The 26537-nt window shown below is 38.2% G+C and overlaps 1 protein-coding gene across 1 annotated transcript in view; it reads right to left on the bottom strand.

Annotated features, from left to right (window-relative positions):
* Window positions 1-23769, bottom strand: part of vapal (VAMP (vesicle-associated membrane protein)-associated protein A, like) — a 32431-nt gene extending 8662 nt beyond the window's left edge. The window contains exons 1-3 of the mRNA XM_012871343.3: window positions 23527-23769; window positions 6056-6208; window positions 2568-2671 (exon numbers count right to left, since the gene is read on the bottom strand). Coding sequence (XP_012726797.2) covers window positions 2568-2671; window positions 6056-6208; window positions 23527-23584 — 315 coding nt within the window. The 5' untranslated portion in view covers window positions 23585-23769. The remainder of the gene's footprint in view (window positions 1-2567; window positions 2672-6055; window positions 6209-23526) is intronic.
* Window positions 23770-26537: the final 2768 nt, after the last annotated feature.

Raw genomic sequence — 26537 nt, forward strand, 5'->3', positions numbered from 1 at the left:
GGTGGACAACTGGGGGAGATCTCATTTTATTTGACCTTCTCTAACAGAATAATACCTAAAACACTGCAGAATGGGATAAAAATGCGTCCAGATCTGGATTTTATTCACCAACCTGCTCAAACTAAATCCACTGAGCGCATTGTGCATTCAAAAATAAAGACTATTACCCTTCTGATTTCTGCCTTTGAAAATATAAATGAGAATTTCAGCGTTGGATTATTTTTGTTTTCAAAGTGATTTGTTGCGTTTTGAGCAGTACAGAAAAAAAGTCCTTTGAATAGGTCCTGTCCCAGTTTATTGGTTTGTAGCACTGAACTGAAATATTGGTGAAATCCAGAAATAGACGACTTTCAGCAGGTAAAAAAAAGCAAAGATGCTGCTAAGAAGATTCCTCCATCTACAGAAGGTCCTCCACTGCAAAAACGGATCTAAAAATAAGTAAAATGTTAAAGTTTAAATGAGTAAAATGTGTAAAGTTAGTGTATTTATCCTTGATTTGAGCAGGTAAATAAGATTATCTGCCAATGTAATGAGTATTTTGACCCCTAAAATAAGATAGTTAGACATCCTGCACTTGAAATAAGATGACTGAAATGAATTGTTCCTATTTTAAGTGCAAAAAAACTTATTCCATTGGCAAATCATCTAATTTTCCTGCTCAAATCAAGGACAAATAAACTAATTTTAAGAAAATTTTACTTCCTAGTTCCATTTTTTGCAGTGGCACAGAGGGGGAAACAACCAAAGTAACGGGTTTAGGGAGCAAAAGGTTTTCAAACAGGACCAGGATGTTTTGGAAAGCTGCATTTTGCATTTACTCAGGTTAGCTTTGATTTTAAAATTAGTTTGATGACAAAACAAAAACAGACTATTTAAGGGGCTGAATACTTTTTTCCCCCCACATCACTGAATTCAATGTTTTCTCCTTATTGCTGAATATTAGTAAAAATTGTTACGACTTTATAACGAAAATGTTTATTGATCCAACTGTTCAGTTTTAATACATAAATACACATTTAAATCATAAAATAACCTTTTCTTCTACAATTTGTTCAACACATTTTATGCAATTACATAGACCAGAGTACACCATTTATACAGCATATACATTTTTAAACCCACACATGCGTAATAAGAATAGTAGTAATGAAAATAACGTGCCTTAGAGAAACTTTATGAGTTGAATATCTGAACGAAACTGCTTCTTTTGCAGCCATGTCAACAATCACTCCCACGGGCCAACTGGGATTAAAAACTTTTGCTTTTAACTCTATCAACAATTTCCAGCTGGCTAGATAGGGGATAGGATAATGCACCTTTCAGAGTAAGTGATTAATCTGCATGGCTGCTATCCGACCATGTTGTAATTACTGATTTTTACTGTCTTCTAATTGTTTTTTTATTAACGCCAGTGGAAGGAAAATCTCATCTGATCAGGCAAACTAAAACAACAGAGCAAACAATGAAAACTAAAGAAAACTAAAGGTTTATTGTTAGTTTAAATCAGTATTGGGTCACACTGTATGAAAACCTAGTTAATGTGATTTATTCCACAGAGGGACTAACCCTTCAACCTCACTTTGCAATCTTGATTTCTTTCTCCAGAACTCTCCCCTTTAACATCCCTTTATTATTTTTGTCATCTTCCTTTACAATGACTGACAGTATAGACTACAAGGGCAATATTTACAAAATCATAATTTTGAAATGTCATCACAGATATTTTAGACATAACTAAAAGTAAATCTTTGGTAAGTGGTAAAGTGTATAACAGGGACTGTAATGTCCCTGTTATAAATAAATAAAATAAAATGTGATAGTCAAATATGTTCACGAATACTTTAAATACTTTAGCTACCTGTATATTATGCTCACAATTCTGCCTATAGTAATAGCCATCTGTACATATATTCATAGTACATGTAAACTCTGTTATAATAACAACCATCTGTATATTATGCTATTGTACATATCTGTAAAACTCTATTCATAGTAATATCCACCTGTATGTTATATTTGGTACATATCCAGCTGTAAATTTAGTTCACAATACTAGTTATCTATATATTATACTCATATAACAAATCTATCAGTAAAATTCTGTCTACAATAGTATCCATCTCTATATTTATTCAGTAAAAACCCATGTCCTGTACTTATGGAACCATTGTTTATCCTGCACTTGCTGCTATTGCACTTCTGGTTAGACCTAAACTGCATTTCGTTGCCTTGTACCTGTACCTGTGTAACGACAATAAAGTTGAATCTAATCTAATCTAAATAAAGAAGTTAAAGTAAAAAGAAATGTATCAGTTTCATTCGAATTTACTGAATTACAATTAGAGCTAAATTTGTCACGTTAACGATTTAAAAACAGTGAAAACTTGGAAGATTATCCGAAATTAATAAGCTGGGACATTAAGAGCCAAGTGTCGTGACCAAAACCTGCAGCTTCTTCATCACTGCCATCCTATTAAGATTCTTCTGTATCAATTAGTCCAACTAAGAGTTTAGCAGCCATCTTTCAGTTCAGCACACACTGAGGAAAGTTTATTAATAATACTTACCAAGGACTCATTGTCAGAATTGTTTGATGAGGCGAAAATCGTCTGCACCATAAATTTGTGTTTACTTTTCTCATTGGGGTCGTAGTCGAAGGGCTGTAGCATAACTGTGAATAAAAAAAAAAGACGTCATTGTATATGTGGAATAAAAGTATGATTGGGTAAATTTTAATTCACAGTTAAGTACCATCAGCATTGTGTTTACCCAATAAAAGTTAACTAGTTACTGATTCACTGTGTGCAGTTCAGTTTTCCTCCACACTGAAACACTAAAGTACTTTACAAAAGTTTGTATTTCCTCAAACTTTATTACTAGCCGTTCAGTTTTTCTGTGCCTCTGAAGTTGTGTCACAGAGCAATTAATAAAGCTACTCCTGCCATTAACTCTGTTAATAGAAAGTACACCTGGCACTGTGTTCCTGCGTTTAGCCGTGTCTCTTTCCAGGGCGGAGTCACGGTTGAAGCTAATGCTACCTTTAACTCTCTTCGGTCTATTCTTCGTTGTATGAAGCTCTATAGATTCAGGGCTTCAGCATCTTTCCAAAGTTTCCCTTCCAGTCCTCTCAACCCACGGTTGGTTGTGACAGATAGTTGCTCATTCTGAGCTCGGTTCTGTTGAAGGTTTTCTCCCGTTAGAATGGAGTGATTCCTTTCCACCTTCGCCTCATGCTTGCTCATAATGAAGGATTCCTGCAAACTCAAAGACTCGGGCTTCCTTACTTTTGGCATTAAATGCTAAATTAAATTACAATACACTTTGTCAAGAATTGAGTTGGAATCCATCTCTCTAAGTCTGATTATCTGATAATTGGATCTAGGGCTGCAACTAACGATTGTTTTAATAATCGATTAATCAGTCGATTGTTTTTACGATTAATCGGTGAATCGGACAAAATCGGACATTTCCACTTCTTTTTTCCTAAATAGAACATTCGGACTGATGGAGCTAATAAGCGCACAAAAAACAAGTTGCAATTTAAGTGTTCTGCTGTTAAAATAATATTAGGTAATAAATAACTTTGCTTCAAATAAAGAAGTTTGTTGACAAGATTGTACGTCAATCATTTAATAGTCAATGTTGTCCATCTGAACAGTGATTTACCAAAACAACAGTGAAGCTGTAAAACTTGGGTGTCATTGCAGTTTGGTTGAACCTCACCCTTGCTCTAGTGCATTAGGGGGAAATAATTGGGCATAACAATGAAACCGAAGCAAAATAACCACTTCTGACAATCAGATAAACCTCCAGCCTGTTTCATAGACTGTTTCAGCACAAGCTGCATTTTATGAAAACACTACATTCTACATATTTTACTTCCAAGGTCGTTTATTAAAATTTTTCTTTGAAGACTCAAACAGGGCATTATATATTTAATACTTATACTTTTTCAGGGTGTCCTTTAGGAAAGCTTACGCCTCGTTTTCTGTAAGTGTTTTTAAATTAGGTCTCCCAGTTATCATTCTCAGTGTCTCACCAAAATGTCATTATGGCTACATAACAATGAAGACATTTGAATAGTTAGTTCAGAGCCCTGCTCCTCCCTCCCATACAGTACCTTCACTCAGACCTTGTCATCAAATTAAAACTTAAACCTTAATCAACAAATTATTAACACCAGAATGAAATTGTGTTCTGGTTGAGAGGGCTGGTTTATAATCTATAATCCGATCAGCGTCCATCTAAACACTTGTTGCTATTAACTCATGAACTCACAGCGCCTGCATGTGGAGGATGGAGCCGCTGTGCAGCAGCACAGAACATTTTGGGACTGTCATCATTTCCTCTCGCTCCCTCAACAGCAACAGCAGCAGTTCTCAACCATCTCAGAACCTGGTGCCGGTCCATTTATGGTTTTTTTCCCCCGCAGGAAGAAGTACAAAACTTCTGGGATTGTTTTGTGGAAATTCAACAACTCTGCTAACGTCAGAGTTTCTACTTTGAAACGCACGTTATGATCGGATTATTTAACTTTGAGCCCAAATTAACGGTGCATTCAGAATACTTTCTTTCCTTTTAAACCAAACACATTTAAATCCGATCAGGGAATGTTGGGCATGTAAACGAGCTCCTGTCATTAACGAGCTCACAGCCGCAGGCCAAGCGCTGTCGTGGTTTTCTCACTTTGAAACAGAACAAAGGTCACGTATTGTAATGACTTACCTGTTGTTGAGCTCCTATCACCCTCATCAATGACTCCATGTTGTTTCAGCTCCTGTGTCACTGTGGAGCCCTCCTGCCATGTCTAATCTTGCATGTTACTGATTTTTTTTGTTTTGTGAAGCGCAACGTGCTCCCTGTCTTTGGAGGACATAATTCAAGCCGTTTTCTCTGTAGAATTTACTACAAAATTAATTGAATAATGAATGAGCATCGCTCAGCAGCCAGTCAGCTTTGACCGTCTGCAGGGGCGGTAAGCGGCTCCGCGACACAACGAAGCGATGATGAAATTCGTTGCCAACGCTTTTAATTGTCGATTTTTGTTGATTTTATCAAGTCATTGTTGCAGCCCTGATTGGATCCATTTGCAATCTACATAAATTAATATATGAATCAGACCATTTTGTCTTGTAAAACTGTCTTGATGTGACATTTGTTTTGAGTTTATCAAGAAAATAGTACTCTGCTGCACAATGCTAAGGTCTGGTTAACGTCTGGACTGAAAAACGTGTTAAGGAAAAAAAAGCAATCAGAGCAAAAACTCTGGAAGCCTAAAGTAGCACTGGAAGCTTGTTGATCATGGGAGCATCAAAAAATATAAAATAAATGAGAAGAAGTCGGATGTCAAATAAAGTATTTGGATTCTGCCTTCCCTTATCAATGTAACCCCTGGATTGAGACTGCTCAGAACTCTCCCCGCTCCCTCCTTCCCCGCAGACACCTGTGGATGCTTTTCTGAACTGTTGGCCGGCGGATAACATCAAGGACAATGGCCTCTGGAGAGTGTTCACGGAAATATAAACACTTCACCCATACAGACACATAACTGTTGCTCACGAATACTGATGAATTTACACACGACAAATCTACAATGTTATCCTTCTGCTATATGTGTCTCGTCTTATTTGTGCTTTATGTGCTAGAGGTTTTTTGATATATCAAACTGTATCCTGTTACAGGATAAAGTTTGAGTTATGTTTTTTACCCTCTCACCTTCCCTTTTTTTGTGGCCTTTATCTTTTCACAGAGTAATGGCAGCGCCCTGTGGGCACCGTGTAAGGCGGTTGACCTTGGCAGCAAGGCCTCAGTAAATCGTCTCCCCCTGAAATGTTTGTGATGTTTGTTTGTTCATGTTATGGCGATTGTCCTGAAACAACAATGTCCCCCTGGGATTATTAAAGTATGTCTGATTCTGATTCTGATGCGAATTGTGCAGAGCTACGGTTTGGACTGGTTGGAGGTAATTAAGCAAAGGTAAGGATCCGTTCTCTTAGTCTTAACCAACCTTTAAAAAAAAACAACTAAAAACCAAACATATGCTTCAAAGCCTTACCAGAGATGTTGACAGTAGCGCCCGGATCGATGACGCCGCTGTTCGGCCGTACGCAGTACCTGCGCGGCGCCGTCGTCTTCACTTTGAAACATACTCTCATGCTAGAAGGGTTCTTCAGTTTGAGGTTAGCGGTTACTACATCTGTGAAGGGACCTGGAGGACGGAGGACAAACAAAGACGCATTACTGGTGTAACCAAGAGCACACTGTCCTGCTCCGACAAGAAAACAAAAACTCAATCTGCAGATGCATGAAACTGCAAATTGTTCAAAGTCAGCTGGTAAAACTAAAATCACCATTTCCAGATACATGTCCCAAGTAAAAGGACAAAAGGCTGGCAGTGTTCGGCTGTCAAGGTTCAAAGGGGACATTTAAAATTAGAGGGAAAAAAATGGGCGAAAAGCAACTCGATTAGACCGACACAATTTAAAGGCTTTATTGAATAGCGGGCTTGTTAGCTTGCAGCTCGACTGCACCGTCTAGCATTAGGGTGTCTGAAAAAAAGCATGCATGCAACTATAAAAACATTAAAAAAAGAGGAAATCATATTGTTCAGAATGGGTAAGATTAAACAAGTTTGTCCAAGAATCAAAATTCTGATACATTTCAACCAAAATGCGATTTAATTTTTTACTTTTCTCTGCAATAACCACAAGCAACAAAAATGGCCTGTAGATAAAAATGTTTGTAAACAATGACTAAAACAAGCAACTTTTTATTAATTAGAAAATTATTATTCAAGAGAATAACTTGTTGACCCTACAGTACAACCAACAAACAAGTCTATGTATTAAACTGATTGACCAGTACTTGATGCTATGGTGAGATTCCTGAATGGTAAAAAGTATGATTATATTAACTCTAAAACAAATAATTTAATTATATTTATCTCAATGCTGCAACTGTCTTACCTTCCACGAGGAGCAAACCCACTTTAAACATATAACTAACACCTAAAGGACGCGTCTGATCCATTATTTGTTATGTAGCCAAAAACTGCAGACCTTCGCAATTAAAAAAACAATTTCCAAATTGCAAACATATTGTAAATGCTATTAATTGTTCAGCCCTATATTCCAGTACATAAAACTGCACTAATGTATTATGTACAGTGCCTTGCTAAAGTATTCCCACCTTTTGAACCTTTTCACATTGTGCTAACCACACACTATAAAAAACATTTATCGGCATCTTATGTGGTCGACCAACACAAAACAAAAGTCCAGAATGACGAAATGAAAGAAAAATACGATAGTTTTCAAAACTTTTATGAATTAAAATAAAATATGTTTTATATGTATTTGTAGTCAGCTCCCCCAGCCCTCCCTGCTCACGTCCTTTCAGATACAATCCAGCACAACCAATCAATCTGCGGCAGATTGGTAAAGTTCAGCTTCCTACCGTCGTCATAAACCGACACGCAAAACGTTACGTGTGGCAGAAATGTAGCATTGCACCGTCATGGATAGCGAAGGTGGTTGGAGGCGATGGGAAGGCTGTGAATACTTAGCCTCGTGAGACCATCCTGATCTCGCGAGCTTTCAAGGTTTCACTCGCAGATCAGTCTGGCTACTTTCCGTTAAAGAAAATTTGGAGCAGTTCACCAAACGAACGTCCAATCAGCGTTGGCTTTGAGGCGGATTCAGGTGTGACGCAACGAGAAGCGCGACAGTTCAGTCTAAAGAATATGGCGGCTTCGGCCGATGAAACTAGCGTTAGCGTGGCTATCGAGCAAGTTTTATCGGAATTACAGAGTATTTCTCTGCTGAGCTAACGAGCCTTTACCTGCAGCAGCAAGAGTAGCTTGGCTTGTGGTTGTGTTTTCGTCGTCGCTCGTAACAGAGCGACGACGAAGCATGTTGACGAGTACGTCATATGTTTCGTTGATCTGATTGGTTTATTTGGCCCTTCTATCACCAACATAGGCCAATCAGCTAACCAGTATTTCGCCCCTTCCGAAAATTACTTCAACGGAAGGTTTCCAGATGGATATGCGGAGCAAATTCATCTGGCAGAGTTAGGTTAGTGAATACTGGCAAAAGCTTAAAAACTGGAGCAGCGGTTCAGCTTCCCACAGAGAACAGACACTAAACACAGAGCGGGAGACGTGAGGAACAATGAAATAGCTTAGATCAGATCACATTAATATGTTAGAGTGGCCCAGTCAAAGTCCAGACCTGGATTCAATTCAGGTTCTGAGGCAAAGACAAAACAAAAAACCCTGTTCACAGATCATCTCCACTCAGTCTGACTGAGATTCTGTTCTTTTGCAGGAAAGGAATTGACAGATTTTTAGTTTCTAGATGTCAAAATGCCTGCTATGCGTTCTAGGTTTTTATTAGCAAAAAAAACAACTTTTGAAAACAAAGCATGATTTACTTTAGAGCCAGATTTCTGCAGTACTTTGTGCGGGTCCATCACGCTGGATCTCCACTGTAAACAAGAGTAGGTATAAGCTACAGGCTTAGCATCATCATTCACTCAACAAACCACCTGAATCAATTACAGTCACCGCCCCCCCAGACAGATGATTTCATATAGACGTCCCATGATGCTACTGGAAATGGGAGTTCTTCCCCCCGCCGGGTCTTTTATCAGGGGATCAGTGGTCATGCAACAGATCTCCATCTTGTGACAGCGCTGGCTTCAAATTAGAGCCTTAACCAGGGTCAGCACCAGCCGCTTTGAAGTCAAAAACACCAGCGGCTGCCAAGTCAGAGGTCGCGCAAACTCAATCCAGCCCAATTAGCTTGGGAGACGGTACAAGTGAGCGCGTCTCATGACAGCTATCTGACAGCACCTGAACCGGGTCAGGGAACCGCCGCTGAGATGTTGTCAGACCGGCCAAAGCTTCGTTTTCTACAGAAAACACACCCTGAACTGAACTAAATGTAGCCGCATTGGTTAGAGGCGCATTGTGCCGGTTCACCTTCAGTGGATGTAGCCCTTACAATTTAGACGGCTCAAATCTATCGGCTGCTTTTAGGCCCAGTTTGGAGCACCGAGAAAAAAAGAAAAGGAAAACGGAGCACTTCATAAACGAGATTAATCTGATGCAGACGGTAAACATCAACATCAAGTCGTCTTTTAGCTGCAGAGAACAGGAATGTCTAGGGTTAAACAGTGGATGAACTTTAGTTTACACTTGACTTACATGTACAGTTTAAGAGATTCTGCAAGCATAAAGCACAGTGAGTCGGTTTAATGAATAGAGGATGTAAAGAAAACTGGTTAAATAAATCAGAGCTAGCAAAGGTAGCCAAGATATCCAGCTTTCAGTTGGCCAGGTAGCCAGAGCAGGTGCATTTCTCAGTGGTAAATGAAATTATCTTTCGTTACTTAAGGTTTTAACCAAAGAGCTGCTTTCCTCTGTTGCGTACAGCAGCTGAGTTCACCAGCAATCAGCTCCCTATTGGCGGGTTTCTAAACAAAACATGGCAGACGCAGCCTCTGGTTCTCTATTAAACTGTCAGGATTGTAAAAAGGTATGCCAAGTTTTCAAAGACCCCAAAATCATGAAAGCACTTAAAGTTAGGCGACAATCAACCAGGGGTTTGGACACTCTGTACGTTTTTGTAGAGTACCGCAATGATACAAGCATGATCCACGACGAGTCGTCTGAGGAGACGACGGGTCCACAGAAGGGACAAAAACCACTAAGTTTAAAAATACCTGCTGCATTGACCCAGACAGGGGGCTGTAACCTTTTTAATCCAAAGATTGAAACTATTCTCCCCCCTACTCCATGCAAATAAAACTTTAGAGCCACAAATGTTGTTTGACCCTTTGAAAAAAAGAGACAACTAATAATATTTAATAGATACGTGCTTTAGGAAATGTGTTATTTTTAAATAACCACTGTTACATTTCTATTTCCTGGCTTTAAAATCTTTTATGGGAGAGTGAAACTTGGAATATAGTGTAAAAAAAAAACCAAAAAAAACAAACAAACAGTAGATTCATGTAATTTTGTTGTGGAAATTCAATGCAATTATTCCGTAAATATTTAAAAACATCTTAAAACCTACATTTGTTATATCTATATTTAAAAAAAAACTGGATGGTTCCTTGTGATTTTTGGCCATTGTGGAAAGTCCAAAGAGCCACTTATGGCCCAGGAGCCGCGGGTTGCAGATCCCTGACCTAGACAATTATATTTTAAAGCAAATATTGTCCAACCTAATGGTGTAAATTTGAGTTCTGTCCAGTTTAAAGTAAATTTAATTGTTAATATAACCTTAATCTATGAAATATAGTCTCATAAACTCATAAATAATACATACCGTAAATATGTATTCCCAGTTTATGGGATGTACGACTGCCATGACTCTAGAGATTTGTTTTATTTCAGCCATATTTTTAATATCTGTCAACTACAAATGAATCCAGTCTTTGTATAAGCTACTCATGCACCTTTAATTTTTTCTTTTTGAGACGTTTAAAGATGGATATGCTGGTATGTTTTGGATCACTGAGCCTTCAAGGTGCTTTAGAAGTACGTCTGTGGTTGTCTGGAGTCCTAAAGGTTAGAAATGTCACTTAAAACCCTTTCAAACTATTAAACGTGTCAGTATCAGAAATCAGCTTTAATCACCTAGTCTGTGCACACAAACAAGAAATTTGACTGTGGTTCAACTTTTTAAATATTTTAAACATTAATAGCCTATATAAGGAGGGATATGAAAGGTTTTATTGCAAATACGTATATAAATAAAAAAAAAATTTATAAAATAGGAACAAATACTTGAATTAGTGCAAACCTGCAAGGGGTCTGCAACCTTTACAGTCTAAATAGCCATTTTTCCTACAGTCCACTTGAATTAAACTCGTTCACAGCCGCAAATATTGCCTGGCCTTTTGAAAAAAGACAAGTTTTAATTTTAGATGAAGATGTACTGTAGGAAATCTGTTGTCATGGTTAAAGAAATACCTTTTTATGCCTACTTTGAGGTTTAAAAAAAAATGTTATTTGTGGATAATGATGTAAAAAATAAAATCATAGTTTCCAACATAATGAAAATATATTGATTTAAAATGAAATATTACTGGCATTTTTAGTATCATTCTGTTGTGAAAATTAAAAGCAATTACTCCGAGAAAAAAACTGATAAAACCTGCATTTATTATCATCATTACATTTAAATATCATAATAAAAATATAATTTGCAGCCAAAGTTATTAAGAGCCACAGATTGCAGACCCCTGACCTCGGATGAGCCAATACAATACGATTCTCGATATAGCTCAGCTTGATTTGACTCCAATAATCGATATTACTTTAAAATTGATGCTCAAAGTCATTCAATCAACAAAAACAGCAAAATATGATATTTATGTTCACTTTATTGAACACTGATATATTAACAGGACAATAAAGTGCATTTGGTTCAATGCTTTTAACGTATCACAGAAACCAAAAATGCGCCCAAATGTCTGATTTTAGACATTTGGGTGCACTCACTTTTTCTTCCTCACTGAACAGTAATGGTGCGCTGTAATAACGTCCCCTAGGGGTTGGGAGGTATATCGATATTGAAAGCCAGAATATCGATATTAAAATCGTTTTTAAAAACCATCAATATTAATCTTTGTATCGGTTTTATGCACAGCCCTAGTTCCAGGGAACCAGAAGTGGTCCACAGCAGACACTGTGTTCTTTAGGATGGTGAGGGGAGGAATTCCATCATCTCCACTGTCCTGCTAGGTAGGTCCAGTCATCTGACAGTAACGTCGCTTCTCGCCTGTTCTTGGATGCATTTAGGTCGGGTTATGATGTGTTGCTTTGATGGGTTTTCGTTCATAACTTAATTTAGTGAACGTAACCAAACACACCAAATAAGTTTGATATTAAAATGTGTTTGTTGATCTGAGAGAGCTAACACTTTTTCACAGCCCCGTACAAAGAGCAGCAAAGTTATGCACCTTATGAAGTGAAAACATTGTTAGAAAAAGGTTCTTTTTGTTCCTCTTTTTACTTCCTTGATCAAGAAACTTGATCAGACGGACGTACTGATTGTTGTCAGCTGGTTTTCCATCCTGCAGCTCTGTTAAATATTCATGTGCCGCTATGATCAACTCGGACACCATCCATTCAGCCTCTCACGATCACAACCTCAAACTCTCCAGGGATTTGGGATTGAAACATCATGTCAAGTTAAATGTAACAAACTCAAAAGCTTCTTTTATTTAATATTACAAATAAAATAATGAAAAAAGCTCAGAAACTCCGCTGTTAGCCGTCATCCATCCTCATCACAGAGCGAGATTAGCAGGACTGCTGGACTACCTGACTCCACCCGGCTGAACAGGGAGTTTTACTCATGACTGGGGAATTGTTTTCAGCACAGGTGCAGCACAGAAAGCATTCCTTTAAAACTTGAAATACCTCAATCCCGGGCACAGCCTTTAACTGTCTCTCGTTCTGGTCCGCTTGTTAAGTTTTATTATCTCCTGCTGCAGTCAAGGAAGTCACGAGAAATATGAGAAACTTTCTAAAAATCTACGTTACATCTTGAGACGTTACAGCTTGAACTTTAACAAGTTGGCCAACCCAAGAAAGGCCACCGTCTGGTTTTAACAAAGCAAACAGGCAAAGCGTTTCACTGGAAAACTACCGATATCATTAATTTGTTTCAGCTGACGAGGCGCTGGACCGTAGCCGACGGAGCGAGGGGCGTCGCCATAACCTCGTTACCGGGATATCGGAAAAGACTGCGGCCGTGGAAAATGTGTTATCTAGCAGAAAGGGCAAAATATCCGACCAAATTAAGAAAAATCTAAACAAAAACAAAGAATGTGTTTCATGAACCTAGAAGGAGAGAGATGATCAGCTTCGAGGAAGAGATGCGATTTAAAAGAAATTTAAATTGATTGAAAAAAAATAAAAATACCAGGAAGCTTGTTTCCACTCCAGGAAACCAGAAGAGTTTCCTGGTTTCCTTTTTAAACTTCGTTTCCACAGATTAATCAGGAGGAAACTTACCTGGTAGACAGATCACATTAGGGCCGGACGATACGGCCTAAAATTAACATCACGACATATTGAGCAGTTCACCTCGACGACAATAAATGGACGATAACACTAAACACACTCACACACTTCATAGCCAGTTATATTGATGGTATAAATCACCAGGAAAATCATATCTAAATTATCTTAATAGATGCAAATCCCGACTACACATCTTCCCCTAACAGCGCATAAAGATTAAGTGATAATAATTACGCTATGAAGCGCTGCACCTTTGGTAACTTTATTAAGATTAAGTGCAGCCTGCGCTAGGGCTGGACGATGATTCAATAACAATATCTATCAATCGATAGACGTATATCGAAAAAAAGGATAATAAAAAGTTCAATAGAATGAAAGCTTTCCTTCCTTTTGCATTCTAGCCTATGATGTAGGTTAATATTACAGTCATTACATCCTCCCAACCAATCATAACGCAGAAGCAGGAACCTCCATCACCAAGCTCCGCCCCCTTCAAAGAGTTCAGAGAGCACACTTTTTTTTGTTTTTTTTTTTGAGTAAAACTTGCAATTTTGGTAAAAAGTTGGTTGAGTAAAGGGTTGAGTTTGAATTCAGTGTTTGTTTGTTCTGCATCAAAAAATATGTTGCATAAAATGACCATTTAAAATATATATTTTATATAAATTGTAGTCGGGGGGGGGATAAATACATTGAATATGTGTCAGCTTGAAAGTACAATACATTGCACACCGTTTACTGGCAAAAGTAAAAGAAAAAGATAATCAAAAACAGCAATATTCCAGTGAAGTGGGTTTTATTCTATTTAAATGCTAACAAAAGGAACAAAATAAAACTAATGCATTTCAGCATAGTACAGGATGCGGCATACAGACAGCAATATAATGCGTCTGCCTAAAACAACAATGTGCTCCGCTGTTCCTAATTCCTCAAACTCACCGATACATCCTGACGGTGAGAGACAAGCAGGTGGGCAGGTGTTTAAATGCCTTGTGCTTTTCATTTGTCGAGTTTTTTACAGTTTAGGAATAAACGTGCCAAAAGAAACGGCCATTTGTCCAGATGTTGACTGTCAGAGACCAAATGTACAACAGAGGGTGGGAGAGATGTTCAATGTTTGGCCAGGTAGGGCTGAAAGCACAAGATTCAATACTGATGGCGTTTTCATTTTTAGCATTTGAGCTGTTTTTGGTTCTTCCCCCCATGTTTAAAAGTTGATCTACAGGTTTTGCAGGTTTTAAAGAAACATGCTGAATTTGAACTTAAAGGGGACATATCATGTTTTTCAGTTCTTTCTTTTCACATTGAAATCATTCAGCTGTGGTCCATATGGAGTGGAACTGCAACGCTTTGGTCTGAAATCCTCGTTAATTTATCCTACGTTCCCCTTTTTTTACTCCTGCACTGAGGTGTGTCTGAGAGAAACTCGTTTTGGTGCTGTTTCTTTAAATCTAAAATAGTCATTTCCCACCCTAACCCTAATTGATGACTTATCCACCTGTAGGCTGCATCTATAGCTTCCTATGCTAAAGGAACTATTATAGGAAGCATACAGGCTCCTTTTCCTACCTCCTTCCTTACAGACTGAATGCACTATTCGGACAGCACTTATCGTGGCAAATGCTGACCCAATTAGACCCTTTCAGATGCACCTGTAGCATCGGCATCCTTCAACTTGAACTGCATAATCGCTCAGAGAAATTAAAATGGCGGATTTGGGAGACTGGTAAGCTGGAAGTCCATGACCTTGTTTAGCTGTGATGTAATAGATGAAAAAAAAATAAAAATAATAATAATAATAATATTATATATATATATATATATATATATATATATATATATATATATATATATATATATATATATATATATATATATATATATATATATATATATATATATATATATATATATATATATATATATAAATAAAAGATATCGAAGCAGCTCCTGGAGAGACTAGATTCAACTCTTCTGCCCTCCTAGAGTCTCAAAGGACACAACTAAATGTATTTAAGGGCTGAAAAAGTGGATTTTGCATTATATGTCCCGATTAAAGAAGAGAAAAATAGCTACATGTGTGTGAGAACAGCATGTAGATAAAGAATATGAAAGTTAAGCATGGCTAAGAGAACAGCTGCTTCCTGAAATGTTGCTTGGGAAACTGAGCTAACTTTGTTGATTTGAACTAAACCCCCAATAGTTAATGTAGGCGAAAGACTTTAGGCTTATTCTTCATCTTGATGCGAGCAACTTATCCAAATGAAAGCCACAATCGAGAAAAAGAAGAAAGAAAACAAAAAGTGCTAGCTCAATTAAATTTTGTGTCTTCTAATTTTGGCCGGGGACTATCTCCCTTAATAAATCTACCAGACCTCATTAATCAACATACAGCAGTCTAATGCTGTGCAGCGACGCATAGAAGCGCAAAAGCAATGGTTTAAATCCTTAAAGTGAACTGAAATATTTTATGCAACAGATGCAGTAAGACATGTACTTCAGATTTAGCGAGAAACAGACGCTTGAAATTCAGTGGCTGAACTGGCTAACTCAGGTTTGCACAAACACCGGCGCATCCGACACCCCCCCACACTGACTGCATCCACCGCCTCACTTCCAGATTCTGCCTCCTCCTCACTCACTCACTCACTCACTGCAAGCTCCGTCTTTTTCATCTGGCTGCGTGTACGCTAGGTTAGGGTCCCCCAGGCCAGTACCGCTCTAAAAATACCAGCCAAGGAGAGGAGGGCTGCCCTGGTTGCTTTGCTGGAGGAATCCCGGGGGAGCCTCCAAAACAGTCCAGGTCTCACATGGACACGGACCCATTTAGCTCGCTTTCTCTGTGACAGCGGGAGACGCGGGCCCAGCTCTACACTGCAAAAATCAATCTAAAACTAAGTAAAATGTACTTAAAATTAGTGTATTTATCCTTGATTTGAGTAGGTAAAACGGATTATCTGCCAATGGAATGAGTATTTTGACCCCTAAAATAAGATAATTAGACATCCTGTACTTGAAATAAGATGATGGAGATGAATTGTTCCAATTTTAAGTGCAAAAATCTGCTCAAATCAAGGACAAATACTCATTTTAAGAACATTTTACTTATTTCTAGTTCTGTTTTTGCAGTGTAAAAGCTGCTCCTAGATCCTAGACAGGAATCGCCATGTTTCCTTCCCTGCTGCTCATGTTTTAATAAATAAATAAATGTTTTAATAAATAAATAAATAAAAGACTAAATGATGTAACTGTTTCTTTTTCCAATTTACTGTTTAAATTAGATTACTCCGGTTAAATAATTGAATTAGAGCTGGTTCATACTCGGGTTACGCTGTGCCAGGAGGGACATGTATTTGCAAAACAAAAAGATCCACTGGAGCCTCCACAACATTTGATTCGCACGGAGCCAGCGGCCGACTCGATGGAGGAAGATTACATGTTCGGCTCCCTGTGGAAGAAAACACTGCGCGGTTGAGATTGCATTTCTTCCTCATTTTAATCCATAAGAACAGCTTTAAAGCTTTAAACTGAACATTGACACTTCAAACGCAGCAGAGTAGTTTGGCAGAACGGCAGAAGAAGAAAAAAAAAAAGTCATACCAATGCAATTTAGGCCTTCATCAATTTGCGTTTACAGCGAGCAGAAAAGGTTAATCTGATGAGGGAAAATGTAAACCCTGTGACTGATCATTTATCGGAATAAGTTGAATTACAGCTGAATTTCTTAAACAGGGTAAAATATGGAGGTCGGTTATAAGATTACGCTCTATGGCTCCGTCAGCTGGCTAATTCTCCATATAAGGCTCAGCTGAGGCACAAACCCTCGTTTATGGCATTAGGAGTTAACCCTTTGCCGCCTGAGCCTTTCCTACCCAAACAGACGCGGACCGAAGGCGAATAAACACCAAGGGCCGGGACACGTTTTTTGGCAGAAGCGGCTAAATGAAATGATCAGACCAGGTAGTGGAATAAACACAACCATTAAAATCAATCCCCGACAATAACATAACACAAAAAAAAAATATCAGTCACTAAAACCCTGAAGAAAATAGTGAAGAATGATGTAACGGCGACAGAAGAAAGCACATTTTTGGATGAGTTTAACGAGACTTCGCCATATCGGGACATCACGAGGACGTCTAGCTCGGAAAGCAGCTATCCAGTTGGAACCGGCGTGACCGTTTGGCTAAAACTAGCAATAAAAAAAAGCCTCAAACTGTTGAAGTGACTTACTTGGGGACATTTTGGGTAAGCAGGAGAAATAAATAAACTTCGACAGCCATGAAGAGACAGTTTACGAGCTAGGGCTGGACGATATAGAGGAGGGTAAAAAAAGCATATCGATAAAATCATATTGATCAATATCGATAATTATCAACAAATTCAAAACATATATTTTAAGTGCAGCCCTGGACATTTTATGCTTTTGTTTAGCGTCTTATTTTTAGATAAAGAACACAAAAACACTGAATTCAACCTTTATTCAACCAACTTTTTACTAAAACTGCAAGTTTTTAAAGAAGAAAAAAGCCATGCTCTCTTAACTTTTTGAAGGGGGCGGAGCTTAGTGACGGAATGTTCCCTGGTTCTGCGCTGTGATTGGTTGGGAGGATGTAACGACTGTAATATTAACCTACAGGGCTAGAATCAAAAAGGAAGGAATTATTTAACCTTTTTTTCGATATACGTCTATCGATCGATTTATATTGTTATTGAATTATCGCCCAGCCCTATTTGGAGCACTGGAGGACAATATAGTGAGTCGTATGTAAATTTTTAATCTACAAGTGAAAGTGCAAAACTATGATTTCAAAGCTTTTCTATTAGGCTGCAGACAGGAGGACGAAATTAGCATTTGACTTGAAGCTTGATGCTAAAATAAAACGCTTTTTGAGCGTTTTTAATGAGCTGTTGTCACCTGGACGGCTCTGTTAGGAGAAAAACAAAAACGTCTGCAGAACACAGGCGACATCCAGTTTTACTTCCTCAGTGAAACAAAACAAGAACGTCGTCTAATCCTGGATCTCGGTTATTTTGCTGATGTGCTTTTAACATTAAGCCGGTCGAACCCTCTGCAGTCACCGCTCCATTAAATTACTCCTGCAAAAGCAGGACATCTCAGGAATGACCCGAACACGTGTGAGCGGGGGCCACGTGCCTAATGAAGTTGTGCAAGCGAAGCGGTCAGCTGTTTTACGGGTTAGAAACTCTTTGCACTGATGCAAAGTTCTGTGCTGCCACCAATATTTATCCTCCTCCTCCTCTTCTCATCAGCTACCCGGGTGACCCGACATAATGACGCTAAAACGCGGATCGATCTTAGCCGTGTGGATGTCTGATTTATTATCTCCTTAAAGGTGTTAATGTACTTGTGATGTCACAGAAAGCCCAGCGGGCCTGTTGACCGCTCAGCTGATACTCCATTATGTGTTTATCTGCATGCAGAGTGTAAACAGTCGCAGGGCCGGTCCGCTCATGTTCTCATTAGCCAGGACGCACAATGATACCGGGTCCGAACAGAACCTAAAAAAACACATCAATTCTGAAACGGATACTTCTATGGCTGTACTTGTATAGCGCTTCATCAAGTGTGACGGAGATTTATTATCTCTCTCATAGTAATATCCACCTGTATATTATATTCGGTACATATCCAGCTGTAAATTTAGTTCACAATACTAGTTATCTATATATTATACTCATAGGTCAAATCTATCAGTAAAATTCTGTTTATAATAGTATCCATCTCTATATTTATTCAGTAAAAACCCATGTCCTGTATTTATGAAACCATATTATATTCTGCACTTGCTGCTATTGCACTTCTGGTTAGACCTAAACTGCATTTCGTTGCCTTGTACCTGTACCTGTGTAATGGCAAGAAAGTTGAATCTAAATCTAAATCTAAAATCTAAAAACACAGATTGAATTACTCCAAATCCTTCACTTTATTTGTGAATACAGAGAACTGTGTGAGTTTGCTTTTTTTTTAAGTGCTTTTTTATCCCCCCCTATTAAAAAGAAATAAATAGTGATTCTTAGTTTTTAAAATATTGTTAACAAAAAATTGCATGACCTTATCCGATGGCTGAACTGTATCGTTACACCTCTAGTCTCTAGTCATGACAACATTCAGGTAGTTTTAAGGTTTTCTCTGAAAACACCAGAAGACAATTTTTTCTCAACCTGCCGTCCTCTTCCACGTGTTTACATTTAGAAAAGACTGGAAACTTTATTGCACTGCAGATTATACTATAGAAGAGTTGCATTTCACATCCAAATAAGTAATGTAACAAAACATATTTTTAAACAAAAGGTTTTATATCACCTTAAAATAATCCCTTCATATTTTCACCAAGTATTGGGGTCTTTAGGGGTCCGCATGTCAAAAACAAGGATGATTACAGCCTGCCATATAAACAGGATCCAATATGTGAAAGGACATAGAAAAAAGGATCATCTCCAAAAAAAATTGGAATATTGAGGGAAAAGTTTCATACTGGAAACTCTTAGGGTCACATTTTAATCATCTAAATAACTCAAAACACCTGAAAAGGTTTCCTGATCTAAATGATCTCAGTCTGGGTGAGCAGGCGACACGGTCATGGTGAGGACCGCTGACTGGGTAGACGTCCTGAAGAGAGCCATTAGCTGCATTTCCATTACAAATGTGCACAAAACATTGTCCATATTCTGCTAATTTCGATAAAACACCAGTTTCGCAATTGCGGTGTTTCCATTAAATAAGAAATGCAACTAAATCCATACGTTAATATGTTTATTCACGCGAGGGAGAAGTATTTGAAACAAATTTAATCTGTTCCACCGAGCTTACTCTTCTCCGGCAGGTATTTCTGCTTCAATTTTCCATTTTGAACTTAAGATTTGCCACTTCCATCATGGCCGCCTCAAGATCTTGGTAAATGCTCGCATTTCTTTGCTGTTTTGATTCTAGTATGCTGGTAATACCCCCGTCACGAACTAAATGTAAAAAAAATATGCTGTCTCCATGCCGCGGCATCATCCTGCTACTACTTCCTGTCGTCTTCTTCGTCTATTTCATCGGTAGTAACATCCGGTTGTCGATCACGTGACTCATGTGATGCGCTAAAAAAAATATATATCAGTTTCCATGGCAGTTTTGTGAAATGTACCGATTTCGATATGGCTGGAAAACCACCTCATCTTCGCGCAAAAGAACTTTTATTGGAAAATAGGAGTGTTTTCAAAATTGCCGCGTTTCCATTAAACAAATTTATTTTCCTAATTACAATTTGCGCAATTTGTTGTTCAATGGAAACGCGATTAGTGACTCCCTCTACAAGGACGGTAAGCCACTAAAGGTCACTGCTGAAGAAGCTGGTTGTTGTTCAAACTTCTGTATTTAACCGTATTAATAGAAAGTTGAGTGGAAGGAAAAAGTGCACCGGTAACAGGGAACTCTGCAGCTTTGAGGTGATTGTCAAGATAAATCAATTCGAGGATTTGGAGGATTGGACTGAGGATGGAGTCAGCCCCAGACGAACGCCTTAGTGGATCAAAAACACATTCTGGGCTACTTTTAATAAATATTACTCTGTTCCTTCCTAAGGCTTTGGATTGGATAATTCCAACCAATCACAGATTTTGATGACGTACAACAGATAAATAAATTTAAAAAAAGTCTTACTCAAGTGTCCAACCACATTTAGGAGAAATCTAAAAGGAAAGTAACTTGTAAACAAAGATTTTAAAGATTTAATTCCTCAGTTGTTCTCACACGTCTTTTCCTTTTGAGGACCAACAAAACAAAAGGTTGATAGATTCAAGAGCTTAAGGTAACAGCCCAGTCATTAACAATAAAGCAGCTTCTCCTTGGCTAGAAGGCCTCCAGCTCAGAAAGAGAGAGAGAGAGTAACTGGGACAACTACCAGAGAGGCAGAAACACATTCTGGGTCACAATGAACTCCAATAGGAGGATAAATAGCTTTCCTCTTATCAGTGCTGTTTTACATCACCATGCACTATGATCTTTATGAAACGGCCTCCTGTTCAGAGCAAAGGTCAGAAATCATCCCAATGCTTGAAAGAGATATGCGACGGTGTTTTTGAATAAGGAGCAAAAAGGTGACAAGTTGCCAGAATGGAAAAAACTATTTCTTACCACTGAGCTGATAGTAAGCGCAACTCATACTTTTGAGTAAGCAGGAAAAAAAAACTAAGTTGGTTTCTGATTTACAGCATTTTAGTGCTTTAAAAGACTACTTTGCTGCTTTCAAAGGAATCTGGTCCACATTTAATCAGCAACAGTTTGAAATCTAGTTTATTTCTAATGGCCAAACCAAGTATTCCTAAATGCACAGGCTGGGATTTGTCAAGCTTATGAGGTGCATGTGAAAACGCATTTAGACTAACCTATTTTAGAGCCGACTGAAAAACTTTAACAGCGAGGCGGGTCAAAGCTGCACTGGACAATTCGCGCAGATCCTTTAAACCTTTGGGGTTTTCTGATCAGTGAACCTCTGACTCCCTTTGTTAAAACATAAAAATGGGCCACATCCAGCCTTGTAACAGCAGTAATTAACCTGGACTGGATTATTCTACACCCGTTAGAAGCACTTCAGCACTTCCTACCTGTGAATTTCTTTTAATGCCTTTTATTTTTAATTCTACCGGGCAAAGAAAACAAAAAAATAATTAAAATCCCTATTTTTGTGTGTTTACAAAAAGAGTCTAACTAATACCCAGTACAAACTACTTTATACAGAATATCTAATCATGTCAAAATCAGGACTGTCAAACCATTATGGATTTAAAGTTAAGATTTGTACTTGTATTTTTTAACAAATCTGCCCAGAATCTGTCCCCATCGAAAAAACAATCAGGCTTAGGTATGACAAGACTAGTCTAAGTAAAATGATTCCAAAACATGACAAAAACTAATCTAGATGCAACACAAAGCACTAAAATTGGTCTTTCTGTTTCTTCCCTCTACACTGAACCCAGTTTTCCTTTGACTGGATCATACTACAGCAGGCCAAATACTGAAAAGCCAGATTTTCTTTCCCGTTTACTGGATTTGCTAAAAGTTAAATAAGAAAGTGTAACTTTTTCCATTCTGTGAGCACATTGACCAGTTTCTGTTACAATGAACTGTTGATAAATTCAGAAGAAATGTATAAAAAAAAACATATAGTTTGGAGGTGTCACAATGCAAAGTAAAGGAATTGGCCCATCAAGAATAAAAGAAAACTTGCCATCTATACACAAACACAGGAAAGAAATCAGTGGATCTCTCTCACACAGACCCCATCAAAACAAGCCTTAATAGGTAGAAGAGGATGTAGAATATACTTTTTTTATATTTACAAATTATATTAACTAATTATGTTTACAAACAAAATAAAAATCGAAGGCTTCAGAGAACACCGTCACCAGTTTAGAGTAAGCCAGTCCAGTTTTGACTTGTCTAGTAGCCTTGGTTTTTGTTTTTTTCCCCAAGCAGTACATTCAACATGCCACGAAAAGCAAGTAAAATTGAATGAAAGTTACAACAAAACAAAATATTTGTTTATGAAATAGGTTAGAATGACTCAGCTTTGGGGTTTGCTCAGTGAAGATATGTTATATCCTATAAAATGTAGCCCAGAGTCCCTAAAAACGGTGAAATAGCCCTTTACTCTAATGCTAACTCGGATGCTAACTTCAGCGTTAGCAGGCTAAGCTAACTATGGTTAGCCAACAGTTAGCCGTCACATCCTTATCGCTGTCAGGGAAGAAATCAGTGGCAACTCAGTTGTTAGATCATTTTAGAACCAACTGAGAGGGTTCTAATAGAAATATTTCAGTAAAACACGTTTAAAATAAGCCCCTTAACGCCTAAAGGCTTAGGAGAAGCGGTCTAATATTAGCCCAGCGCCACTAAAACGGTATAATGTTGCAGTCGGCTAAGTTTATCATTCAACTGTCAGCCACTTTATCAGCTGAACATGGAGACGTCTGTCTTTAATGTCTAAACTCCCATGGGTGACCCAAAAGTTTAAGCTGATCCCCGTTGCCTCCTTATTGGAGAGCAGTAAGAATATTGGGGCTAACATTGGTGATACTTGCACAGTAACAAAAAAACAAATATGTGCAATTCAATTGAAGGCACACCAGCAAACGTAGAGCTTAACCCTGTTCCTTTTAACTTTTAAGTCCGTTTTTTAGACGCTGGTTTACGGCACCCAGTACGTCTTTCAAAGCTGTGCTAGCTTTGTTTTTCAGCGAGGACGGTAACCAGTGGCGGCCCGCCGAAGTGCGCACTGCGCCGGCGTTCCACGTCACCACAGTCCGAGGCTCCGGCGGCCCGTGCTTTCCTCCCATGGCTAACTTAAAATGGCGGTGAATGCTCGCTAGCCTGTTTAGGCAAGCGCAAAGAAAATCATCCCAGAGTGTTAAAAAAAAAAAAAATCCGCCCCAAGCCACAGGACACTTTACATGCCAAGACATTTTAATTGTCCTACCTTTGAATCTGAGGTCGGAGGGAGGGTCGAGAATTAGGATCTGGTCCAACTTGGACATTTTAGCTGAATGGGGGGGATGCACTTAGTTGTCGGTACCGTGGAGTGACAAGTGGAAATCCTGGATGCCCTGCCACGGAGTGAGTCAAACGCTGGCGGAGTTGTAGCGGCGGAGCGCGGCAGCATGCGGGTAGAAATACTTGAAGACGCTGGAAGCTCAGCCCTGCGCGGCGGCGTCCTCGTGGCTCTGGGAAACTGATGAAATTACGCCACATTAAACTCGTTATACACTAAAATTAGAAGAACATTTGATAAAAAAAAAAACTGGACAAAATATCCCGATGTGACCCTCATGAGATTAAATGTGCCTTACTTGGTCTGTTTGTGCTTTACATTGCCTGTGTTAGTTTGTGGAACATTTAAGTTGCAAGCACGCCATAATAATAATAGGATATCTTTAAAGACCAAATTGTTGTCATGAGGATAACATAGCGAATATTAAATTGTAACTTTAAGTGATGACCTCCTATAAACGACATTTCACTTTATTGTACTAAATGACATCTGTTTTAAATCTTATCTACTGACCAATTTAAGATGTAAGCCTATCCCCGGCATTGATAAAATTACAGTTCACCTCAGGGCCAGATTTAGGAGGATGTTGGCCCCTGGGCAGTCATGGTGTCCTTTACTCATGGAAATTGCAATAAAATGTTATTTTAAAAGTATATGCAGTCATACTCAATACATTAGAATAGTTAATTTATTTCAGGAATTCAGTTTACTAAGTAAAGCACATTTAAATAATTATACACAGACTTATGTATGTATATGTATTAAAATATTATATGTGGAACCATTGGTGTTTTAGTCTGTTGTACATTTGTGATCATTTTAATTGATTTAATTCTGTATTTTTTCTTTCATTTTTATTTTATTGTTCCTTTTTCTTATTTATTTATATGTATGGCTGATAATATGGACTTTTTGTTTCTTTAATAAAGCGATGACGATGATTAGCTTCACTACCGTTATGATAAATAAGGAAATCTGAGGAAGCTAATGCTAGCCGCTTACTGACAACCACCGGCTGTCACTCAGTGTCCCATGCCTTCAGACAAACGATGCTGCACACACAAAAATGGCGAACATGACAACAACTGCATGTTTGGGGGGAGGGGGGATAGCTGTTTTAGTTTAGCATAAACTACTTTTGAACTTTAACTTTTACACGGCAGTGGAAGCTTATGAGAATAATATTTTATCCATCTGTGCCCAGACCGCAGCATTTAGAAAAAAACAGTTTGAAAAAACAGTGTTGCCAGTTATTGCGAGAGAAACAAGCTACCAGCTCTATTACCTCCACCTTGTAAACATTATAAATGAACGAGCCCAAAGTCGCTGATAATAAGCGGACGTGGCAACACTGCTGGAAGCCTGGAACACAGTGCTGAGCTTTTCTGGAGGTCCCATTTCCCCACCTATTGTTGTAACATCAGTGATATTATATATTTAATGTGGACTATTTTTGAATTGAAGGGTATAAATAAAAATCGTTTCATCATTGCTGTGTTGAAACAATTCTTCTTCTTTTTTTTACAGACTGATTAAATGAGTCCTTCCTACCGGTAACAAACCCAGAAACCTCGATTACACTACTAATCAAAGGGTGAGGTGCACACAGTGGCACACTGTTGACAAAAAAAAAAAAAAAAACAGAAAACGCTGATACCAGCGTCTCTGTTTTTGAGCAATAACAGTCGACAGCATCATAACAAGAAGCCAAAAAAATAAGAAGAAAACAGCACAGCCATTATGGAGCCGTGACTGCTACTGTTTAGAGAAGTCTGTGTATTGAGAGTGAGGACAGTGCCATAAACAGCAAATAAATATCTTGTTGTAAATGTTATCGTTCTTACAGTTACCTAAACCCAATAAAATTTACTCTGACTGGTCCGCAAATAATTTCTAAACTTAGCTTAGCTTGAACGATAATGCGATGAACAAAAAGTTAGCATCGCAATTATCTGTTATGTGACCTAGAGCGGCGCGCTAGGTCAATTCAGTGACGGATCCAACCCTCTTAAGTTACATAGGACAGTTTTTGAGAAGCGCAGCCCGCACAGAGCAAGATGTGCCAAGTTCGGTATATTGACCTGAAAAATCATTTAATATATCTCAAATTAAGCTAATACTTGGGTCAAAAGTTACATGGTGCTGCTTTAAATATCCAAACAATAAAACTCCTTGCAGTGAAATGGTAAGTGTTCTTTGGAAAGTACAGTTAACGTTATACAACCCTCCATTAGGATGACTTCAATATAACATTAAAAGTCTGTGTAATACACACACGCCTAAAAAAATATAAATAAAAAATAATACATTGGCTTTAAAAAAAAAATACGAGAATGGTTTAATATATTACTTTTTGTGTTCTAAAGAATTTTTAGGAAAACAGCCTTTTTAGGACATAAGTTAAAGGGGCCCTATCATGTAATTTGACCATAAAAAGAGAACACAAAAACCATATGGTCATCTTCAAATAAATACCGGGTGTAGTTTACTCGCTTGGCTCCATTAGTTCTCCTTGTTTACAATATCGTACTTCCAATCACATGGACTTGGTATGGGAAATATGCACAAAAGCGCTTCATTTAATACCAAATAGAACAAAAACTAATTGAAAACACATATAAAATATAATAAGTATGCTCTATGTAACAAGAGTGAGCGACTGGTGGAGGAATTCATAGTCATAGTGTGGGACTAGGACCCTTTAAAAAGTGACTAAAAAGCGCCACAAAATGAAAGCAAACAAGACTTTTTGAAATTCAAAATAGTATATATTTATATAATTAGATCTAACAACTCAGATTTAAAATCCACAAACAAGACAGTCAAATATATGTAGATTTTAAGACTGAGCTGAATAATCAAACGTTCAGAACACTAAAAAGGAATGGTCTGATTTGGATGTATTTTGGTAAAGATCTAGAGTGGAGCGTGAGTGGTGG

Source organism: Fundulus heteroclitus, chromosome 6 (genome assembly GCF_011125445.2).
Source record: "Fundulus heteroclitus isolate FHET01 chromosome 6, MU-UCD_Fhet_4.1, whole genome shotgun sequence".
Taxonomy (NCBI): Eukaryota; Metazoa; Chordata; class Actinopteri; order Cyprinodontiformes; family Fundulidae; genus Fundulus; species Fundulus heteroclitus.